Genomic DNA, 24,351 nt, shown 5'->3' with positions numbered 1-24,351 from the left:
GTTGTTATTTTGTAAAATTCAATTTTTCTTAGCACTCTCATAATATAACATACCCTTGGTGAAGCAAAATCAAACTTGCTGCCTTGCTGGAAGTGGAGGTATCTACAAAGGGTTAGAGCAGCTTACACAAAAATAAAAGGCAGCTATTGATAGAGGCAAAAGGCTCACTCCCCCAGACGGTTGTGCGCAGGGCTAACAACTCTGTCATATAAAATGAATACTCTGACGAAAGTTTCAATTTTTCTAAGCACACTTATAATATAACCTTATGTCTCTCATAACATACTTTATGGCCAAGATAATTAGGATGTATTAGAATGCATACTCCAACAAACCTCTGTCTAATAAAGATAGAGAAATTCTGGATTTTGTAGGGCATAAGATAGTACAATAAGAATAGAGGTGCAAATAAATAATATGTCAAATAATAGTAGGTATAAAAAAATACTGTAAAATAACAAAAAATGTTTTTCCTGCTAACAATGTGTCATATACTGGTTCATTTATCTCTGTGATGTTTCCAAAAATATTTGTAGAAATTTGGATAAGAATGTTGAATTTATGATTGAAAAAAAAAATTGAACTTATCAAAGGGCAGTAACTTTGGTCTACACTACATATAAAGTTCAGTTTCTGAAAAACTTTCACATCAATGTTATAATGTATTTTTGTTATCCAGTCATTGTGTTTCATTTATCTGTGGCATAGGCTACCAACCAGCTTCCCCTGGGAGTCTCAGTTCTGGGCGAGTCTCTCCAACTGCTCTCATGTCTTAAAAAAAAATAGATAAAGTTCCCATTTCAGACCTTGCGATCTATAGGGCATATGATGTTAAGGTCATCTGTTTCTTTGACCAACAATTAATAAGAAAGGTGTCATGTGGCTAGCACAATGACCAACCACCTTTACTTTCCCCAACTAAATTCAGGTACCCATTAGAGTTGGGTGGACTCCAGGGCGCCCTAAAAATCCTGAAATAGAAATCCTAGTCTTCTCTGAGTTTCAAACCCAGGATCCCCAGGTTTCGAAGCTAAGCACTTAACTATTCAGCCACTGCCTCCCCCTCCCATGTCTTGCCCATCTTAAACCTTCCAGCTGGAGGTCCATCTTCTTCCAGGTCTGTGACCTCTGTTGATTTGCCATTTGTTATTACTGAAGCTAAAGGTTTTTCCCTATGCCCAAGCTTCCTCCTTTCTCAGCTGGGCTTGGGATCCTCCTATGGCATAGTTTTCTGCACAAAATATAGTAGTTTTTTTTCGTGTCACATCTTTTCATTTTTAGTTGTTGATCTAGTATGGGTTTATAAAGAAATATCTTGAATTAGTATTGTCTATCAAAATTTTTTAGCATTTTTTAAATAAAATTATTTTAATAATAGCCTTTTGTTTTTTTAAATGTTTCAGGCCTGACGCTTTGTTTGTTCCTGGATACATTAGCTCATTTCCCATTGGTCTATTACATGACTGGAAGTATTTGGAGGTACAGTGTCTAAAGTATTATCAGTAACTGATCCTGTTTCTTGTTATTTATAGACATATTGGTAGTTACTATTAATGTGTTAATCTAGTTGTTTATTTGTTCTATTTATGCTTTAATCTAGTCATTATTTTTTCCCATCACTTCATTTCATTTGTCCCTTGACTTTTGGTCTAGGAGTACTGTGACAGTTCACATAACCAAATCTCTCCACTTTACCTCATCAGCAGGTGTTATTAGCAGGATATTAAGATCCATTATTTTATGTTATCCAGCCAGATTGACCCTTTCTTCATGTTCCCTCCACTGTACCTTGAAGAATGATTTTAGGCAATGAGTTATGTCTTACAATATGACCAAACCAGTTCATCAGCTTTCATCTCTTCACAGTATTGAGGAGCTCCTCCTTTTTGCCAGCCATTCTTTTCCTGGTATTTGATACCCTGCATTTTTCTGTTCTATTCTCTCAAAGACTTGGATTTTTCTTTCAGTCAATCTCAGCATTAAATGTCAAACTTTAACAACCTTATAGGAGCACATAGACCACTAGCCAAGAATAAAGTTTTGTGTATTTAAATTTTAAAAAAAAGTAAAGAGCCCATGTTAGACCTTGCTAGTTTGAGGTATTGACATTTTTAAGAGTTTACACAAACATGTAGTCAGTATAATATGAGATGAAATGAAGACTAGCCCAAACCTTCTTGTGAAGGCAGCATTGGTGTGGGAAGCATTGAGATCACTCTGAAGTACATATCACACAACCAGGCAGACATCCTCACCATTTAATTGCATTTATATGTAAGGTCTAGTTACATGTGATTTACATTTTGTCAGTATGTCACAATGGAGTAGATCAATCTTAATGTTGTGTCTGTTCCAGTGTGGATGATCTCCTAGTGGCTAAAATCACTCAAGACAGTTACCCTGGTTGTCAAAAGAAATCCTGATTCTAATTACAAAGGGGAAGAGTTTCTAGAGGATTCCTCCACCATTGTTGCCATTCAGAAAATTGTTAGGTAATGCATTTCTTAATTGCATTACAGTAAAAAATTGAATTTGTTTACTATGCAAAATAAGAACATAACAATTGGTAGCAAGCCTGAATAATAGTTAATCATTTTGGTTTTTTATTCTACACAAATTTCATTATGAGTTTGTATTATCAAATAATGGCAATATCTTAGATTCTAAAGATTAAGAATAAGGGCAATAAAATTAGATTGTTCACACACATGCATGCATCCGTTACTTTATTAGTAAGGACAGGGGACAAGTTCAATTCTGCTATATGAATAATAAATAAACAAAATCTATATCAGAACTTTCAGAGTCATGGATAAAAACTAAATAGTTTCATTACTTTCTAATTAACAAATTATTTTTGTGCATTTCTTTTTTTTTTTATGTACATATTTAGGTAAAGAATTACCTTTTGACTGCAAAAAACTCATTTAGTTTTAGTTTTGTTCCTTAATTATTGAATTCATACATGCAGACACTATGCAAATAATGTATTGAATTTTGAACATTTATTGTAGATCATTATTTGGGAAAAAAATGTTGAAAACATTTTGCTAGCTCCAGAGTTTAGACTTAGTTTAACTTCAAAATCTTTATCAATAGTTAATCAGTACGCTAGTCATCAACATTTAGTTTGTTCCATTCTGCTAGACATAGACGACTGTCTTTTAGGTCTTGTTGCTTAGTTTAGCTTGAATTTTCCATTGTCCTCTCTCTATGTCTCTCTTGTTTTTTCCCTCTGTCCCTCTTTCTTTCACTATTCTTGTCTAGGTCAGTGTATTGTTCTCATTCTAAGTATGCAAGTAACATAAAAAAATTTAAAAAAAAAGACAATTCCTTCTTTACGAAGCTGACAACTCTTTGTAAGAGGGATTACTTTGCTCATAACTCTTAATAACTTATGAGTTATATATTTTTACCCCCCCCCCCCCCTGCACATCACCAAAACTTCTTCTTCCTTGTTCTCATTATTATGTTGGAGCATTCAGATGACTAGACCAATATGTAAGATGAACTGCACAATGGTTTCAAAATCAGGGAGCTCTCTGTATAGTTTTCTTTCTATAGGGGTGTTTTGGGGCTAGTGTCTTAATTGGGCCTTTTGATAAAGTATGCAGTTTTGAAGGACATGATCAGCATTCTCTGGTGATACTCCACATGGGCAGATTTTGCTTGTTCCATTTTTCAGCTTCCTCAACATATGTTGTCTCATTCTGTTGTGTCTGATTCTGAGGTGAAAGATTAGGCGTTGATATTTTTGGAATAGGCATTGTCTTTCTTGTGACTCAGATGAGTCTATTTCTTGTTTAATCTATTCACTATTACTTAAACAAATCCTGGTTAAGCCCAAAACATCAAAAGACAGTAGTCTTGACTACAGTACTGTGATATATGTTATGCGCTTCCACGGTGATGAGTAATTGAACTATAAACAAACTCAAAGGAGGTAATGCCGAACTCAATGCTGGAACAGCAACTCCGACGAAAGGCCAACAATCGATAAAAGGAGTCGACTCAATGCGGGAACCATCGGATGTCCTCTATTACTAGCTGTCTATAGAATTCTTCTTATTCCTACTGTAAATGAGAAAGTGTCTAGATTCTAGCGTCTCTTAGAGCATTCTTAATTTTCAAAGATCTATCACTTCATTTGTCACTAAATAAAACTTTCCCCTTATTCCGGAAACAATAACCTAATTCCTAATCATGTCTTAACAATAAATGCTCTGAGTTTGATTTAGTGATAAGTACAAATTATTTACTTACTTCTATTTATTAATAGTTTTACTTAATAATAATTTATTAATGAGCTGTCCCAATATGAAGAAAAATTTCTAACAAACTAAAAACTGACAGCTTTGAAATATTTTGTTTTTCTCAAATGAAGGCTGTTCCCAAGTGTGACTGTATTGACGGAGTTGACTCAGGCGTCTTACATAAAGTTCATGGACATCTCAGGGCTGACTTGGCTTCTAAAAATCTGGTCATTTACAAAAGTGTACTTGGTTTTTAAATAGAACTGTTATATAAAAGAGGACTTTTGTTGAGTATAAGCTTAAATTTGCATTGAGAAAGTAGAATGAGAACTTTTATTGAGAGCTTAGATTGAAAACTTAGATTGAGATGAGAAAGAACTTATCAGCTGTTTGTACTTTGGTATCCTCATCAAAATGATCCCAAGTTTAGCTCTGCTTTCTGCCATCCCTTGCAGGTCATCTGTTTCTGTTGCCCACAGTTAACAAGGTGGTCATGTGGCCAGCACATTGACCAATGTCCCTTATCCCCAATTAATGTAAGGTACCCATTTGAGCTGGGTGGACTAAGAGGTGTCCTAAAGATAATGAAAGTTAATATCCCAGTCTTCATCAGGATTTGAACCTAAACTCCCCACTTTGCCTCTGTTGTTGAATTGTAATAAGTTGATTGAGTTTCTCATTTTATAGATTGCAGTGAATAAGACACAGTGTTAAAAATGTTAATGCTCAATAAAAACAAATTTGTCACTTCAAGTTAATATTTGCCTACATGTAATTAAAGTGTATAGGATATACAGTGAACATTATATAGTTAGGTAAGAAGTGAGGAGAATGTTGTTGAATTTGAGTTATTTCAATGTATAAATTCTTTTTTTCAGAGGCACAAATCCACATCTGGGTCACATTTGGGTGAAATTTTCTGCTTACCATTTGCTGCAGGTCATTTCTTTTCATCCAGCATGTTGGACAACTCTGTTATATCAGACATTCACCAAGAGTTAACTCATTTCTTTTATTTGACTTTTGCTGGGCATTAATGGAGAACAAGGTTCTGGACATTTGTCAAGTGTAAGTTTTTTATTTTCAAAATCTAAATAGAACTTTGAAAAATGTAAAATCTACTTAGTTTTTAGAGACAGCCAAGAAAGTCAATGTTTCAGCTTGTTTGTTGTGTATGTTTTCAATGTTCCTGCAGAATTGAAGATTATTACATCATAGCCAAAACCTCTGACAGGATAGCAGGGAATGGCAGTGTGCAGGGTTTGAGCCTGAGAGGATCTAGGCAATGTCAAGTGCAAACCACACTACCAGGATTGTAATCGGAAATCCCTTACCACACTTGCAATATTGTCAATGCATGATGTCAATGTTTTCTTTCAGCTATTTAAGGGCAGGTATCCCTGAAAATCTTATTTTTGTTATTTCTGAAGCTAGGCCTTTGAAATTTGTTATGGTAACACATAATGATATTCTAAAATAAATAATGCTAAAAAAAAGTTTTTTGAATGATGGTTGCCATGGTAACGGCGGCCATTTTGTTTATTGTATACAAATTAAAAGTCTGAATTTTGTAAAAACTATTGATCAGAAATACATGAAATTGAATTAAAAGATAAGAAAAAAGGATTCTCTAAATTGATACAACGTCAGAATTAAAGATTTAAGTATGTTAAATTTTTTACAAATTTTTGAATTTTTTGTATTTTTTAGACCTAAAAAAACAGGATAAATATTAATTAAAAATTCTTTTAAAAAAAAAGTAAATAAAATATTGAAAAAAAATCATTGTACGAGTAAATTTTATGATGTTCTTAAGAAGTGTTTCAAATTTCATCAAAATCTATCAAGTAGTTTAGGAGAAATTCCTAGTAAAGCACAATGACATGTGCAAAAACTAACATTTTGAGAAAAATGAGTTTAAAGTATAAATTTTATTAAGATTTTGTCTCATAGACCTTACAAAAACATTTAAAAAAACATGTTTTAGACACAGATTTAAGCAATAAAAATGATTGTAATGTAAAGAAAAATGATTGATCTACTTAATTATGTTATTAGTTAAAAATCGATATCCTAGACCTAAAACTCAATTTTCTCTAGGGATACCTCCCCTTAACTAAAATAGACAAAAAATGACTACAACTAGATGACTGATACATCTACAAATTTATGAAGATGAACAGTCTTGAGAAGAAAAATGATGTATATTTAGGCTGCATACATTTTGAAATAAAATTCAAGTTTGAATTCAACCAATGAAATATTTTCAAACCTACATTATATACAAATTAGCTTAACTAATATTCTTCATGACTATTCAAAGTCAAATTTACTATATATAGCATTAGTCATTTATTAATTGAAAGGGGAACTTATTTTTCCTTCTAAATTCCTTATTTTTGTAGTTTTAATATAATTAACTCTCTCTAGAGGTGGCATTAAGGATGTGCTACTGGAGATGGGATGACTTATTTATTGTTCCCCCCTTTTAGACCTTGTGATCTATAGGGCAGATGATGGTTAAAGAGCAGGATGTCATGTGGCCAGCACAATGACCAACCGCCTTTACTTTTCCTAACTGAAGTCAGGTACCCATCAGAGTTGTGTGGACTCGGGGGTGCCCGAAATTCTAAATCCCAGTCTTCACTGGGATTCAAACCCAGGACCCTAGGTTCGAAAGCCAAGTGCTTATCCACTCAACCACTGTGCGTCATCAATTCTTCTGTGCTTTTGGTTATGCAAATCATTTATATCGATGTTTCATTAATTTGACTAACTATGCTTACAGTTTCCCTAGCTAGCTATTTAACCTGTTACTGATGTAGGTGACATTTGATCTACATAATTATCCGTCTTTAATTTCTTCAACAAAAAATACTCAAAGGGTAGATTAGTAAATTTTCAGATTCAAATTTAAAAAACAACAACTCTAGGTCCATGGCTGCTATCTGTCATGCCTGAATAGATTTTATAAAATCCCTGAACTTTTTTCCCATATTCTAGTGAAGAAAGCTACTGTCAGGAAGTACCAGATGTATGGTCACCTGTACGAAGACTTTTGTCAACAGGTAGGCAAGTACCATTTGCTATCTACAGAACCCAGTCAGTGGACAACCTTAAGGTACATGCTTCAAGTTCTTCTGGACATAAAGCTGACCACAACACTTAAACACCGGTAAATATCAAATTAATAATTATAAACTATTGTCATCAGATTTAAAGATTGCTAAAAGAATCAACACATAGACAAGAAAATAAAAAAGAACTGGATCAATTTCAAAGCTTGTTTTCTTAGAAGAGTCTGAAATAATTGATCTAAAAGTATGTCAAGTTGATTAAGTTAGGATAAATCCAGAGACTGTCTCTTGGGCTCATAAAATGTCCTAAGTTAATTAACCTTCTTATTTAGTAATACTCTTAATCTCTGCTTGACATTTACAGACTGTAGTCATTGTTTGTAAAAAATGTTTGCTTGTAAAATGTTTTACATAATTCGGATGTTCCTTCAGAGTTGAAGATAGTTTACTTCCTAGTCCAAACCTCCCGCAGGATGACGGGGTATGGGAGCGGGCAGGGTTTGAACCCTCGACCGTCAATAAATCCGAACGACAGTCCAGCGCGCAAACCGCATGACTAGGCAGCCATCCTTATCTTCTTCTTATAAACATTAACAACCATCAGGGTTGGCCTAAGGCAAAGGCAAACTAGACAACCACCTAGGGTCTCCAATTGGTGGGGTTCTCACACAGGACTCTGAAAAATTGTTTTTTAATGAAGATATGGCGATAATTGTCCTCAATGTTATTAATGAGGACATCATTAACATTTACATCATATTCTATAGATTACAGAGCTATTACCTCAAAAAAGAAGATAATTACATTCATCACATTTCTAGTCATTTATGTTAATCTGTGACTTAAACTCTGCTAAGTGGTTGGGTTTCCTGTACTGGCTGATTCAAGCCATTCCATTCTCTACTGGCACTAGGGAAGAAGAAGCACTTGTAGGACCTAGCCTATGGAGTAAGAAATGGGCCTCTATCATTGTGGATCTAAGTATTTGAGTAGGTTTGGCTGATCTAGTGGAAGGCATGAATTTTTTTTAGAACAAAAAAATAATGAAGACCAAATTATTTAATAACAAAAACAAAAATATGTCCAGAATTATTTAGCATCATACCCATAAATTAACATTTATTATTGCTTTTATTTAAAGTCTTTAAATTTGGTCCTGTTCTTTCACTACCTTCTTTTTATGTAAAAAACTGTTTTATCTTGTGTTATGTCCTCCACAAGTAGTGGACTTCAACAAAATGACTCTGAAACTATGAAACTAGATTAGTCTCTTTCCTGGCATTTCACAATAAACAGTAAGTGGGTTTGAGAGTAGGATACCTTTTATTTCTGGATCTTAAAGTAGAGTTCCTTTTATTTCTGGATCTGAGTGTAGTGTAACTTTTATTTTTATTTCTGGATCTGAATGTGGTGTACCTTTTATTTGTGGAGCTGAGTGTGGTGTACCTTTTAATTTTCTTCTTTGATAGTATCTTAGTGTTCTATTTGGCTAATAGTCAAGTTTCTATATCAGATGGTAGAAGCTACCAATGCTCAATTTTGCCCACCAGCATTACCCATTATATTTATCCCGGTTAACTGTTTATATTAACTCCCATTATCCCTTCCACCTCAGTTAATAAAGAATTGTGTTAAAGTCTTTTTTCATCTTCTTATATTTCTTGAAATGTAAAAGCTGTATTGATACATTTTTTTGTTATTGTATCTATGCCTCATAAATATAAAGTCTGCAAAATTAACCTGTTTGCACATCTTATGGAGTCATACAAAAAGTTTAAAAATAAGCCAAGTTTTTGCTTCTTTCTTTTTTAATGAAAACTAGTCATTTATAATAGCAAGCATGAGACAATTGGAGACCCTAGGCATACGGATTTGTTGGCCCAAATAAAACAAAAAAATAATAAGTGAAAAAAAAATTATGCAATTTATTAAAACATTAATAACATTCAGGACAATTATCGACATATCTTCATTAAAAAAAATAATTTTTTCAGAGTCCTATGTGAGAACCCCACCAATTGGAGACCCTAGGCGGTTGTCTAGTTTGCCTTTGCCTTAGGCCAACCCTGATGGTTGTTAATGTTAAGATAAGAAGATAAGATGTTAAATCTCTTTTGTAAAAATAAAATATCCCCTAAGCTCATGAACTAGACATGGTTCAAATTTGTTTCATTTTTCTTTTTTTTAATGTATTATTCTAATTGAAATGTGTTTTTGCTGAGAACTACAATGATGGATAACAAAATCAGAAACAATGAGTTAAAGACCAAAATACTTCTGTTAATAATTTTGATCAAATCAGAGCTTAAAATATAATATTGGTTAAAATTTCATTTTTTTCTTCATTGGCTGCCTTCAGTCATAAATTGATTTTGGCTCATTTTTAGGAGCAGTTCTTGTGGTGGTTATTATGCCCTATTCTTGAGAGGCATTCTTGCCACATACATCACACATGAAAGTAGAATCTGACTATGTGTCAAAGCAATCATTATCAACTGTCTTTTTTTTTCAACAAAAAGAGAATTATTAAGTCAGAGGACTTTTAGACATTGTTTGTAAGTTCAGTTTATATATATTTCAGGTCTGAAGGCTACTCCATGATGGGCAGCCTATGTCATCACCAAGCCAGCATCTAACTGTTAACTCCTTGTTGGGGACATTGTGTGAGTAATTGTTTAGCATTCATGTCACCAAGGTTACATTTGTTTATTGGGACATAAATTAAAAGTTGTTTTTTTTAGATATATAAAACCTAAACATAGAATGAAAAGAATAAAGAAAAATAAAGTATTTCTGAGAATTTTAAGCCAAACAAATTTAAAATAAAAACATTGAAAATACTTTTTTTTAAAGACAATACCTCCTTTATACAACTTATAGAGTGATTGTTTTTCTCTTATTTAGCTAATGAGTGCTAGATTAAAAAAAAACAATGGAACTTATTTTTTTTTTACTCCTTTTGAAAACATGTAAAACAAATAAAAGATGACAGGTCTTCTAAAATAAGTTTTGTTTTCTTATTATGAACATTCCTTTTTGATTGAAAGTAATTATCACTTATTGATTTAATGAAAACATTCCCAATTTACTTAATGCTAACAATCTCTATTTACTGACTGAAAGAGTTAACTATAATAAACTTATTTGAATTACAAACTCATACAATTCTATTGATGATGAATAGAAAATGTTTAACAAACAATTCATTATTGGTTGACTATTTCAGCTCTGTCCTTCAACCAGCATCAATGTGTGTGACTCCCAAGTGGTCTCTCCAGTGTGTACAAACATTGGAGCAGAAAACAAGGTGACAAGATGGAGAAGGGTCAGTCCACTCCTAAAAGAAGCACACTATAATGAATACACAGGTGTTTGTGTACAACTTGTTGAATTTTTCACTCACATCTACTTTAGTCTCTTGATGGGTAGCAAAGACATAAGCCTTTAACTGACTGAGCCAAGGCTTAGGCCCTGAATAGTTACATGTAGTCTGGGCGTCATCATCAAGTTCAAGGTTAAAATATGGACAGCTTTCAGTAAACTCTCACCAGAGGTCATTTCTGGCTGGAGAGATTTTTTATAGAGTGTAAGTACTTAGGAACTGGCAACATCCTAATGAAAAATATTAATATTTATAATTTGATTGCTAAAGCACAGTTCTATTAACTGATGCCATTTCTTAATGATGCCAATGTAATGTTGATTGTTGGGTAATGCTCTTGTGGTTAAAGCTTTAGCAAATATGAGTTTATCTTTTTGACATTTTTTAAATTGCATTTACAAGTGTTGTATTTTAAAAGTTCTACAGTGTTATTATAGTTTTTTTTTTTAACATTTGACTTTTTTAATATTGTGTATTATCACTTACATTGTAACACCATATTGTGTTCAAAACATAAATTTGATGCCACATTCATTGAAAGGCATTTTTTGTTATACAAGTCCTACAAAAAAAAATATTTTTTTTATTCAAACATTGTAGTATTCAGTACTGTGGAAATCATTCTGTATGTTGAAGTACTTTCACATAGACTTTGACTGTTTTTTATCAAAATTATTCATGTTTTTGTCATGTATTTGTATGCAAATCTACTTCCTCTTGTATGTTTTGGCAATAACCCATTTATGCCAAGATATCCATTATTGGAACACTGATCCCCTTGGTACTTATTTATATCCTACTGTTCTAGTCCACCATGGGAATGTGCTTTTTTTATTCAAATAAGCTTTCATGGAATACCCCTTACACACATTAATAGTCACAGCATTGCAGAGATTGGTGTTCTGCAGCCTTGTAAAAAAGTAATGAACATTTTCTGAACATTTTTGAAACCTTTCATTAATTTCATTTTCATTAACCTTCAAAACTTCAAACCTTCAAACTTGTATGACACTGAAAATGCAAATTTTCTAATCTGTGACCTCCCATAAAAGAACTTAATGAACTCAATACAGAAAATTTAATTTAAGTAAAATATAGATCTATTATATTTCAGCCTTGATTAAATTAAATTATCCATGGTACATTAACATGATTGTCATGGGTGCAAACAATTTATTTGTATAAGACCATTCATTTTAGCTTCAAGTTGGTCTGGTGTAACCAGTCTAGGAGTCTATTTTTCTTTTTCTGGTCTCAGCAATATTTGTAAAAATGCCCAGGTAATAATTATGAAGATTACAATGTCAGTGTGATTCTTGTTCTGCAGTTTATTGGATAATACTATTTTGTGTTTAATACCTTTTTCACTAGCATTTCACTTTTGGTTTTGCCCAGTTCAATGAAGCAACAGGTATAGTTAGAAGTATCACATTGACAAATTGGCATATGTTGTGCTCAAGAAAGTAGAAAGAGGCACATTATTTGATCTTATAAAATACAGATGTAACTTCAAAAAGAAAATGATTATGTCCTACGCGTGTCCCTAGTCAATCTAGTCATGCATATTAACCAATGACCTAAATTCTGCCAAGTCACTGGTTTTCCTGGCTAGTTCAGGCAACTCATTCCATGCTCTAATAGCAGTAGGGAAGAATAAGTATTTGTACAAATTTGTTCTAGCATATGGAACAAGGAATGTGCCTTTATCTTTGTGCCTCTGTGTATTTTATTAGGGTTTGTTTTTGTATTAGAAGATTTGATTCATTGTTTTATGTATAATTGCTTCTTTACAATTAATTATAAAATCTAATTGATGGCAAGGGCAACCTTGTTTGCAGATGCTATGATAAGTGTTGTCCATGAAGGTGTTGTTTATCCCCAGTGTTCTATCAATGATTTTAAGAAAATAAACTAAAAAAGAAAATCCAAGTACAGCAGCTAAACATAATTAGAGTTTAAAAGTATTTCATTGGAGATGTAGACAGAGCTGATGAAAACATTGATGAAAATATTAGGCATCATTCCTTGGAAATGATAATCAAGTTCTTCATTGTTATTTTTTGAACTTGTTTTTCAAAATAAATGGCTACTACATAAAACACATTACAAGAAGCTTGTGGATCTTCTAGAGTTATCTTATCTTATATAATACAGACGTTACTTCAAAAAAGAAGATGATTACGTCCTACGCGTCATGCATTCAGTCATGCATATTAACCAATGACTTTAATTCTGCCAAGTCACTGGTTTTCCTGGCTAGCTCTAATAGCACTAGGGAAGAAGGAGCATTTGTACAAATTTGTCCTAGCATATGGGATGAGGAATGTGCCTTTATCTTTGTGTCTTTCTGAGTATTTTATTAAATTTTGTTTTTGTATTTGAAGATTACGGTTCAGTGTCTTATGTCTAATTGCTACTTTACTTTTGAGTCTTCTGTCCTGAAGGCTTTATAAATTTAGTGATTTTACTAAAGGTGTTACTTTAGTCAAATGTGAATATTTGTTTGTTATGAATCTCACTGCTCTATTTTGTGTCTGTTCCAGTTTCTTAATAATTTCTTGAGTTGAGGGGTTCCAAACGGAGGATGCATATTCTATTATTGACCTAACCAAGGTTAAATAACATTTTAGTTTTATGTTCTTATTTGATTTATAGAAATTTCTTTTAATAAACCCTAATGCTTTGTTTGATTTTTTGATAGCTTCATCAATATGTGGATTCCATGACAGTTTTTCATTTATTATAACTATAACCTAGGTATTTTGTGTTTTTAGTCTGTGTTACTGGTTGGGTGACTTATTGCATATTATTGTTTAAAGAACCATGGCCAGCCTTCTGACCTAGGTGGAAAAGAAAGACATTCTCAACAGCACAACAATTCATGTTTCTTAAATTTTTTCTACGAAACATATGTGAATTTCATGCAGAAAAATACTCAACACATTGCAACCTTTGGCATAAATGGGTTAATATTTAGTCCTAGAACAGTTCAGTATCACTTATCTATATACCGTACTTAAGTATTTTATTTTTACTTAGAGTTTTAAAATTTAAAAAATCTACAAGTCTGGTTTATGTTGTCTTCTGTTTTTGTTGTTATTTTAAGTGTGTGCATGCATTTTGTGTTAGACTTCCTGACATTGATACCTTCTATTTCCTTGCACTATGTGTCTTTAAGTCTAGAGAGTTTCTAGTGTAGACTTAGTCAAAATGATCAACAACAAAACTGGATGAACAATTTAGTAGTATACAGATCTCATCTCAACATCTACAGCGGTCGTCCAAATGTGATCACGGTTTTCGCAAAACATTAATTTACATTGAAGCTTTTAGTGCTAAAACAAATTATAAATAAACATGACCTGTAACATATAATGATAGCAGCACTAAGGTAGTTCATTTGTGTCATTAATCTAATTACTAGCACTTCAAAGTTATCTGTACGCATATGCTTTTTTTTTTTTGGAGAGCAGAACAGAGAGTGTTAGAATGATACCTGGTCATGGCGTTCAAATACCAGTAAAGAATGGTAGACTATTTGAATTTTTTTTATTTTTAGGACGCCCCTGAGTCCAGCCATCTCAAAATGGGTACCTGACTTAAGTAGGAAAACGTAAAGGCAGTTTGCCCATTGATTTTGTTCACCTGCAATAGCTATGTATGTATGTAGACATCCTCGTTGTGAAATATAACTTGCACTGTTACGGATTTGTCTTCTCTTTACACATCTCGAACCGTTTGTAGCGTGTAACATGGCAGAACTATTCTAGAGGTGTCACCTCGAGGGCATAGCATGTAGCGTGTAACATGGCAGAACATTCTAGAGTTGTCCCCTCGAGGGCATTACATGTAGCGTGTAACATGGCAGAACCATTCTAGAGGTGTCCCCTCGAGGGCATTACATGTAGCGTGTAACATGGCAGAACTATTCTAGAGGTGTCCCCTCGAGGGCATTACATGTAGCGTGTAACATGACAGAACATTCTAGAGTTGTCCCCTCGAGGGCATTACATGTAGCGTGTAACATGGCAGAACTATTCTAGAGGTGTCCCCTCGATGACATTACATGTAGCGTGTAACATGGCAGAACTATTCTAGAGGTGTCACCTCGAGGGCATTACATGTAGCGTGTAACGGCAGAACTATTCTGGAGTTGACCCCTCGAGGGCATTACATGTAGCGTGTAACATGGCAGAACTATTCTAGAGGTGAAACCTCGAGGGCATGACATGTAGCGTGTAACATGGCATAACTATTCTAGAGTTGTCACCACGAGGGCATGACATGTAGCGTGTAACATGGCAGAACTATTCTAGAGTTGTCACATCGAGGGCATTACATGTAGCGTGTAACATGGCAGAACTATTCTAGAGGTGTCACCTCGAGGGCATGACATGTAGCGTGTAACATGGCAGAACTATTCTAGAGTTGTCCCCTCGAGGGCATTACATGTAGCGTGTAACATGGCAGAACTTGATCGTTGTGCTGGCCACATGACATGCTAGTTAACCGTCGGCCATGGAAACATATAACCTTTTCAACATTAGCCCAAAATAGACCACAAGGTCTGATAGGATTACTTAACTAGATTGCTCATTTCAATATTTCTCAAAATTTCTTTCATAATATTATGTTGACGGAACATGATAAATTGATAAAAAATATAAAAAGACGTGTTTTTTTTAGGCCTATAGCTTAATTCAAATTTAATCAAGAAACAATCTATGATTTTACAATGTAGAATTTTAATTGTGACATCATTGACAGATCTTGATAGATCTACAAAGAGCGGCGAAAACTTTATTCAATTTGACTTGCGTGTCCGAATGGTGTGGGTATAGAAAATGAAATCTAGATCCTTGTGATTGTCAAAAGAGTTGAGCCGAAGCCTGCTTGAACAAACCGTTCTGTCTGAAAGAGGTCCAAGTCAATGCCTATGTAAGACATTGCTGTTTCCGATCGCATGGACTAGAATACATGGCCGAAGGCCGAGCAAACCGGGAACACCCCGCCATTTCCCTATGTTTTACCAAGCTAACCGTGCAGGACTCGCCATTATTGTAACGGTCCCTTGAGGAACGGCACATGGATTATCGACAGGGACGTGGAAACTTTCAACTCCGCACCGTGCAATGGGAAAGCTCTCGCATTCCCTTGGACACTCCCACAGGAGTTTTGTTTTGCTATTCATTTAGCCTAATTACTTCCTTAAGTAATCGTTTCCACCCAGTGTGCCACGTTGAGGCAGAATAGCGTACCCGGGGAATTCTAGATCTACTTGTCATTCTTTATATTGACCTAGGTCAGATAGTAGTCTAGATTATGCTGACAATAAATGCGTATTATAGCCACGGGAAATATGCATTCCTCGTTAATCTTCGGAATCGAAGAGAAGCCTTATTATTGTAGAAGAATCAATTAATTGACTAGATCTAGGTTTGTCATTTATTTTTATGCTACAGGTTTAGTGAGTTTAAGTTATCAGAAGTAGATATAGTCTATATTCTCACTCTAGATCAGCGGTTCTTAACCTTTTTAGATCCGCGACCCCCTAACACAACTTTTCACTAGGAGGCGACCCCCAAACATAACAAAAAAAATTGTCATGGATGCAAGATCGCCAGCTATCCGGCATGCCGGCAAAATCGAAGTAAAAAAAAAAAGCTTGCCGGCAAATGCCAGTACGACTGATTGCCGGCTCGGTATAGGACTTTTTTTTTTTTTTTTTTTTTACATTCACGTTTTGATCTTTCAAACTAAAACTTAATAAGTCGAATTCAAAGAAAGACAGGAAGTTACAATTCTTAAGTTACGGCGCATGCGTTTTTTTCCGAACTTTCGCTTTTTATCAAAAACGTAAACAAAATTTAGAAACAAATCAGTAAGGCCCCGGCCTGAGACGCCTAATTTAGTAAGATCTAATTCTAATAAGTTTGATCTGCCGGCATAAAAATTGAAACCAGGAAACCAGACCTAGAGGCTAAATCAAGTCTAGAGATCTAGATTCTAGATCTATTTCTACATTTTAAAATGATTTTAGGGTAATAGGCGATATTATGCCGCCCACGCCCTAGCAGGTTCTTTCGGTGCTCCAGTAGTAGCCCACAGGCTCATAAACCTGCACCCAAAAGCTCTACCATCGCAAATTATTATTAACATGAAAAAAAAAAATTTTTGTTTTCACGATTTTAACTATTGTTGATATGGATAGGTCGCCATTTTGAAAGCTCCTTGGGGTAACCCTTCCTGATCTGTGACGTCACTCCCCCCTGGCACAGTTTCCTAATTATTCAGGGTCACGGGTCAAGGGTTACCGCGCATAAATTTAGCACAAGACTCTCCCGCAATTTTATTCTAAATAGAACAGATTGATAGACGATTTTTATTTGTATTCGCGTGTATGTCTATTAATCTTAGCATTCATTTAAGGCACCAAATAATAAAAAGAATACTCTTACCTTCAGCTTTGTGGAAATTAAACAATAAACAGTACGATTTAGCACAAATAGGTTTAGATCTAGCCGGCAGAGCACTGGCGGCACGCAATAAGCTAGATGTTGTTCTAATTATAACTTTACCGCCAAACTGAATATATTTTACAAGAAAAACGAGGCTATTTGGGGTTAAGGGTTGAGCCTTTACAATCAATTACTGGTATCAATAAATTTCACTTGTTGGCATACTTTTATAATGGACGTATAGACCTACACAAAATAGTGTATTAATTGTCTAATGTTGGTATAGGATCAATTTAATTTTTTTTTGGTGCGACTACCTAATAATAATATAGCATGGAGACTAAAGATAACATAAAGGCCTAATACGAAAAATGTTATTTAACACCTTTTCATACCAAGTTAAAAAAACCTAAAACAAATGCGATACATTTAATAACACATCTCCTCTCTTATTGCTAAAGACATTCCCTTGACATTCTGATAATGAAAACAAAAAAATTAAGGATGTAGGCTAGACTCGAAATCATCTTAAATCCTAACTAAAGCTTTAAAAAAAACGTTTGACTGAAGTACTGAAGTAGTGATTGTTCAACAATTCTGTATGGATTCTGTACAGGAAGCAGCTAAGGATTCCTTCAATGTTCACCCAAGATGTCTGTGTTACATGAGCATTTCAACTCAAGACCCATTACAAATAGCGATTGGTTTGCGAATTCCGGAGCAGTGAAGAAGGACTGCTTTTCTATTCAACAGCTACCGTATGCAAAAGGTTTAGGGAGCTGAAAGGTGATTGGCGTAACAAAGGTGCTCTGTCGAATCAGAAACCCTATTAGTAACGAACCATGTCGGGATTGCCAGAGTCGGACCACCGCCCCATACCCAGCTCTCACAGTGCCCTCGAGCGTCTGCACGGAGCCGTCCTTGTAAATTGTGGACAGTCCAGCCGGATACGAAGCAATAGCCTCTCTGGCTGCTTGTAGTAGCCGTGTAGGATCGCACCGCTTTGTCACCTCCGGTTGAAGTAGGCTATTTTGTACCGACGGCATGCCGAAAGCTTTGTCAAAGGGGTAGGAACCGGACGGGGAAAGAGCAGCCCGCTCCACCGGTAGATTCATCTCTCTTAACAGCCCACGCGCCACATGCATGAAGCAGGGCCGGTTTTTTGAGACGTCTCTTGCCCTCCCAGTTGTCGACCAGACTTCTGAGCGGACATCCCTCCTCCAGCCCCGCATCAGCTTGCTTTAATTGCCATAGAAAAGATCACCTGGGAGCTGGTGGCTTCAAACGAGACAGCTGGAGATCTCTTACAAAGGATGCCGTCATTGTTTACTTTGTTACTCGATCTACCACTTCGAGGGGGTGGTCATTCATTCAATTGATTTAAATGGATATTTCTGAAACGTGACTTTTTTTTAAAGATTTATTGTTAAACCCCGATTTACAGTGATTTGAATTAGTCTAGATAATATTTTAGGATCAGGATCTACGGTACATAGATCTAGATCTAAAGTTATGAAATTTTGTAAATTTAAATAATCTCGAGCTACTAGATCTAGAACTAGTCTAGATCTGTACACCTTGGACAGCTGTATGAATAAGCCTTATTTCTTAGGACTGTCGTCATGTTACGATGGCGAGTTTAAATCCTGTCAGCATACATCTTTTTGTTGTCCAGCAGAACGTTTGGAGTAGGACGTAATAATAGTTTCCTAGTGAATATCCTAAACTTACTAAACAAACAAACAAAAATAGAAACTAGATCAACTAATTCATTTGGATTATTTCTATAGGCCTACTCTGGTTCTAAGATTAGTTATGATTAGTATCGAGGATATACATGTTCTGCTGAAGGATCAAGAGTAGTTATTGACTTGAATGACAGCATAGAATGTTTAAAAACTCTCTGGAAGCAAAACAAAATTCACGAATTAGCGCTTAGATCTACATAAGTAGGTAATAGATCTAGTAGGCCTAGAGGTTTGGATTATTTACAGCCCTACAGTCTAGGTCTGAGATTATGATGTTCTATAGAAAGTATTTAGGTCTAATTCTTCTCAAATGTTTCCACTAAATATGCATGCGGTTTGTAATTGGTATATGCTGGTAAGACTACTCTACAAATAACGATGATCTATTATGATTATTCTGATTATGACACTGCAGAGATAGCCTACAATTAATTTATTGGACAAATGCGCTAGGTTGCCTGGGTAGAGCAGCTTTACCCAATGCAATCCTTTTGGAATGCCTAAAGTTTCCCTACAATAAACGCATTCAAATGCAGGTGTCCGTTCGCCATACACTGGCACAGAGAAGAGCTCCAGGCAGATAATGTCTAACCAAATAACACTAGGGTCAAAGAGAAGCTGTCCGAAGACAGGCGAAGATGGCGAATGGAAACTTAAATAGACAGAAGAAGAGATTTCTGTTCGTTGAAGGACTAGGCCTCTATTGGATATGCCCTAACGTTTCTGTGTCCTGGTCAGAGCTGTCTTCTCGAATACAATTGCCATCAACAAATCGAACGCCTAATAACATCTGCTCAGTGCCTGTTTCATCACCGAAATGCCCAGCAAATGCATTTAATTCCTTATGCTTCTTGTATTTTTTTTTTAGCTTGCTGCTACCGGTGCTCCGTTTATCCAAAATCCAGTCTCAGACGAACCAAATGAAGAACTTTCTTATGTGCCATCGTACTGGTTATCATGTTTATCCCAATATTTTATGGAATTCAACACCGACCGCAACTCATCAAGATGTTAATATATTTGCCAAAAAAAGACTCACGCATGTTCAAATAAACTTTCCATTTTATCATATTGAAAGACAACAGGCAAAAAAAAATTCTACTCTAAGGCAAAAAGAAAAACGAATTTTTGTCCTATTCTAGGCCGTTAGTTTACAAGTATGAAATGTGTAAATAAAAAAAAATAAAAACATAAATTCAGAGCTATCGAGCCATAGAATATTTCACACCACCAATAAAGCTTACAGGTTCAGCTGTCTGTCCAAAGTTATGTGTGATGCGTCTAGTATGGTAACATAACTTGCTGCCACCGCTGGCTAGCATCTGTTAAAGGGGAGCAATTTGTAAGTCTCTCTTGCCAGTACATAGCCTCTCCACAGCAAGTCCCATGCCGTACCTCCTCGTGTTGACAGGTGGAAACTGAAGCTGTGAAGCCTCAGGCTAATCTGCAAGGGTCTCAGAGCAGGTTTGGCTCCAAGATGTGAGGCAGTCATGACACATTGGTGTGCAGACACGCCCTGCTGCACACTAACCAACCCTTAGCTATAGGTTGATAATCGCACTTTGTGTGTGTGTGTCCCTGTAAGGTCCAAGGCTAAGGGGGAAAAAACCCTAACAGAAAAACCGCTTTTGGAGCCCCGTAGGCGGTGGACAGAGGTAAGACCACTGCTCTCAGGCAAACTCCTGAAGTCATCTGACTCTTAATTGCGAATGGTTTTCATCCTTTTGTATCCGGTCAGTATGGAAGAGAGGCGATTGTTGACGTGTGGGCAAACCAACACTCGCAAATTTACACCCATGCTTTCCCCCAGGCTGTGGAGAGGTCACTCGATCTCGTTGCAAAGGAAAAAGTTCGTCCTTATCTTATCTTCTTATCTTATATAATACAGACATTACTTCAAAAAAAGAAGATGATTACGTCATACGCGTAATGCATTTAGTCATGCATATTAATAATAATAATACTAATTTTATTTATAAAGCGCTGTTAACAAACAAAATGTAGGCTCAAGGCGCTGTAACAACATTACAAACAAAAACACGAGAGCTACAATGGCAGTTAATCTAAAAAAGTTTTAAACAAGTAGGTCTTAATGTTCTTCTTAAAAGTGGTGTAGCATGTTGTCTGTCTGAGATCAATGGGGAGTGAGTTAATATTAACCAATGACCACTTCGAGATGTGAAATGCCAAGAAAATTCCTGATTAGCTTATTCTAGGCTATTATAATAATAGCTTAACATGCAACTGTACTTAAGTGGAAGCACTAGGTCTACTTATTAAGCTGCTACTTTCAATAAATTAATTAATTTAAAGGTGCAAAAGATTGTCTAAAATTTGGCTTCTCAAAATTCAGGGAGGGAGGGGTGCACGTACATTGTCCGCGTTAATTCCTGAAAAGCCTAGGCTAGTTTTATTCGGTGTAATGAACAAATTGTAAGACAATTTTTTTTTTATGAATAATAACGTTTATCATTAGTAGTAGTAGTATCAGTCTAATACAATTACTTATCCTAACAACTGTAGGCCTACTTTAGTGGAAGCACTACAGTTGCCACTTAGAAAAAGTTAATGGATTTGAAAAAAAAAAAAAAAAGGCTAGAATTCGGCTACTCAAAATCCAGGGTGGTGCAAGTGTGGAACCTTGCATCCCCCAGCGGGCGCCTATGGTAGGACCTAAGTAATTAGCATTTTCAATGCACGCGCAAAAAAAAAAAAAAAAAAATCCCGCCAAACTTTCGCGTCAGTTCCAGCCAGTTAGACTTAAGGCCTTTGATTAGCCGGCTTTGATCTAGACCTCTGTTTACTAATTAGTTCATAATGGCTGCCAATTTTAGTAGTGATTCTGTTTCCACTGTGGATACTTTTGCTAATGTTTCTCACAGTAAGTGCACAGGTTGTCAGCTGACACAGAAAAGCTTTGACATTATTTTAAATGACGAAGACAGACTACTACAATTTTTATACGACCACGACGTTTTGAAAGAGACTCGACAGTGTGACCAGTGTGACAAGCCAATGAATTTACGCGACTCGACTTTCTACTGCAACAAAAGGACTTTTACCAAAAATAAGAATAAAAAGAGGGTATCTGTCCAATGTCGTTTCCAAATATCACAAAACTATCGAACATGGTTTGAAAATGCGCGTATCCCGCGGAGTAAGGTGTGCAACTTAGTTTCAATGTGGGTGCTGCTGCGCCCACCTAGAATTGATATTATGGCACTAGAGCTAAATATCTGCAAAAAAACTTGCATTGATTGGTGCTCCTTTCTTCGCGAGGTATGTGCTCATTACGTGCTTCGTACTAGAGATGGTAAATTAGGGGGGCCAGGAAAGGTAGTTGAGATCGATGAGGCCAAAATCGGGAGGTCGAAGTACAACAGAGGAAGGCGAATAGAAGGGAGTTGGATCTTCGGTGGTATTGAGAGAGGTACAAAGAAATGCTTTTTGTGTCCAGTGGCCTCGAGGGATGCTGTAACACTTCTCACCCTCATTCGGGAGAACATTGAGCCTGGGACCACTATTATAAGTGATTGTTGGAAAGCATACTCCCGTCTCAGTAATGAGGATTTCCAGCATTTTACTGTCAATCACTCTTATAATTTTGTGGACCCTGAGACCAATGCCCACACGCAAAATATTGAAAGACTTTGGAGGGAAGTCAGGTCGTCCGTCCCACGCTATGGTAATAGAAAGCACCATCTGCATGGTCATCTTGCCGAATTCATTTTTCGATACAAGAACCCTGACTACGTGAATAGAATTCACGAGATTTTCATTGCTATAGGTAAGCTATACGATGGATCTCCCCTTCCCGCCGCCGAAGATGACTCAGCCAGTGATTCCGATGTTGATTCGTCAGTTGAATAAAGTATTATCAATTACACCTCAAGCCCACCCATGTACAGACCACATTCTTTCTTTCTTGTTTTAGTTCTAATTCTTACATTTACTTTTTGTGTTTAAAGATCTAGATCTAGATCTATGTAAATACTATGTGCATAAATTGTATTTCTCTATACCCTGTTTACTTTGAAAAAAAAGTAATTTTTTGTTTAATATATCGTTAAATATATCGGCATTTTCTTCTCCGTGACATTTTAAGGTATACCCATTTTAAATACAATTTTGTTTCATAAAAAGTAGATCTCTAATCCCATTTTTTAAAAAACAAATTAAACGATTGACCGAACTATGACCCTGACAGACAGAAAGGCGGCAATCTGTGCCAAAACTAGATATGTGAGAGACAAATGTTTAAAAGTGGATCCAGACCTATTTGTGCTAAATCGTACTGTTTATTGTTTAATTTCCACAAAGCTGAAGGTAAGAGTATTCTTTTTATTATTTGGTGCCTTAAATGAATGCTAAGATTAATAGACATACACGCGAATACAAATAAAAATCGTCTATCAATCTGTTCTATTTAGAATAAAATTGCGGGAGAGTCTTGTGCTAAATTTATGCGCGGTAACCCTTGACCCGTGACCCTGAATAATTAGGAAACTGTGCCAGGGGGGAGTGACGTCACAGATCAGGAAGGGTTACCCCAAGGAGCTTTCAAAATGGCGACCTATCCATATCAACAATAGTTAAAATCGTGAAAACAAAAATTTTTTTTTTTCATGTTAATAATAATTTGCGATGGTAGAGCTTTTGGGTGCAGGTTTATGAGCCTGTGGGCTACTACTGGAGCACCGAAAGAACCTGCTAGGGCGTGGGCGGCATAATATCGCCTATTACCGATTTTAGAAGTTGAACGTATTTACCCGAAAATGAAAATGCGAAATTACCGTAATAACCGTATCATCGTCGTATGAATAATCATGATCATGATGATGATAGTTAGATCTAGATCTATATAATATTTAGTATATATTATTATATAGTCTAAGTCTAGTCTAGATCATCTCAGTAGATGATAATGATAGATCGATGTCAATGATTATTAACTATAAGATCTAGATAATTTGAATATTTAGTTAGAATCTTACACTAACTTACAGTAGTTACAATCTACCACTAGTGGCACTAGCCGACTAGGTAGGTCTAGTCACTACTAGTAGAGTTACTAGAGTCTAGTCACTCTAGTGACTAGTCCCTGGGCAGAAGCAGCGTAGATCAAAAGTAGATTATCTATTATAATCTATTATCAGATATAGATCTAAAAAAAATAAATAATATTCTACTTTTAAAGTCTAGATCTAATTAAATCTAGATTTTAGATCTAATTATAAAAAACGTATTTTAAAAAATGCAAGACTCTACTCTAGATCAAGTAGATGATTCTAGCTAGGGCTAGTCTTCTATCATTACTAAATTAGTGTCTAGATCAAATTTCAAGATCTAGATCTAGAACTAAATCTAGAGTAATTTGGATTTAGGTTTAGGCTAGACTGCCGCTAGACCTAACTAAATCTAGAGAAAATATAA

The 24,351-nt window shown here is 35.4% G+C and overlaps 2 protein-coding genes across 2 annotated transcripts in view; both read left to right on the top strand.

Moving 5' to 3' along the window:
* LOC129926467 (uncharacterized) overlaps nt 1-5,587 on the top strand; it is a 232,390-nt gene extending 226,803 nt beyond the window's left edge. Inside the window, exons 4-7 of the mRNA XM_056030679.1 lie at nt 1,404-1,479; nt 4,385-4,480; nt 5,132-5,321; nt 5,449-5,587. Coding sequence (XP_055886654.1) covers nt 1,404-1,479; nt 4,385-4,480; nt 5,132-5,290 — 331 coding nt within the window. The 3' untranslated portion in view covers nt 5,291-5,321; nt 5,449-5,587. The remainder of the gene's footprint in view (nt 1-1,403; nt 1,480-4,384; nt 4,481-5,131; nt 5,322-5,448) is intronic.
* An 11,166-nt stretch (nt 5,588-16,753) lies between these two features.
* LOC129926464 (uncharacterized) lies at nt 16,754-23,521 on the top strand. Its single transcript, XM_056030673.1, has one exon. The coding sequence runs from the start codon at nt 21,736-21,738 to the stop codon at nt 22,786-22,788; it is 1,053 nt and encodes a 350-aa protein (XP_055886648.1). The 5' UTR covers nt 16,754-21,735; the 3' UTR covers nt 22,789-23,521.
* The last annotated feature ends 830 nt before the right edge of the window (nt 23,522-24,351 follow it).

The sequence above is a fragment of the Biomphalaria glabrata genome, chromosome 5 (genome assembly GCF_947242115.1).
Source record: "Biomphalaria glabrata chromosome 5, xgBioGlab47.1, whole genome shotgun sequence".
Classification (NCBI taxonomy): Eukaryota; Metazoa; Mollusca; class Gastropoda; family Planorbidae; genus Biomphalaria; species Biomphalaria glabrata.
This window is presented reverse-complemented; position numbering and strand designations above follow the sequence as displayed.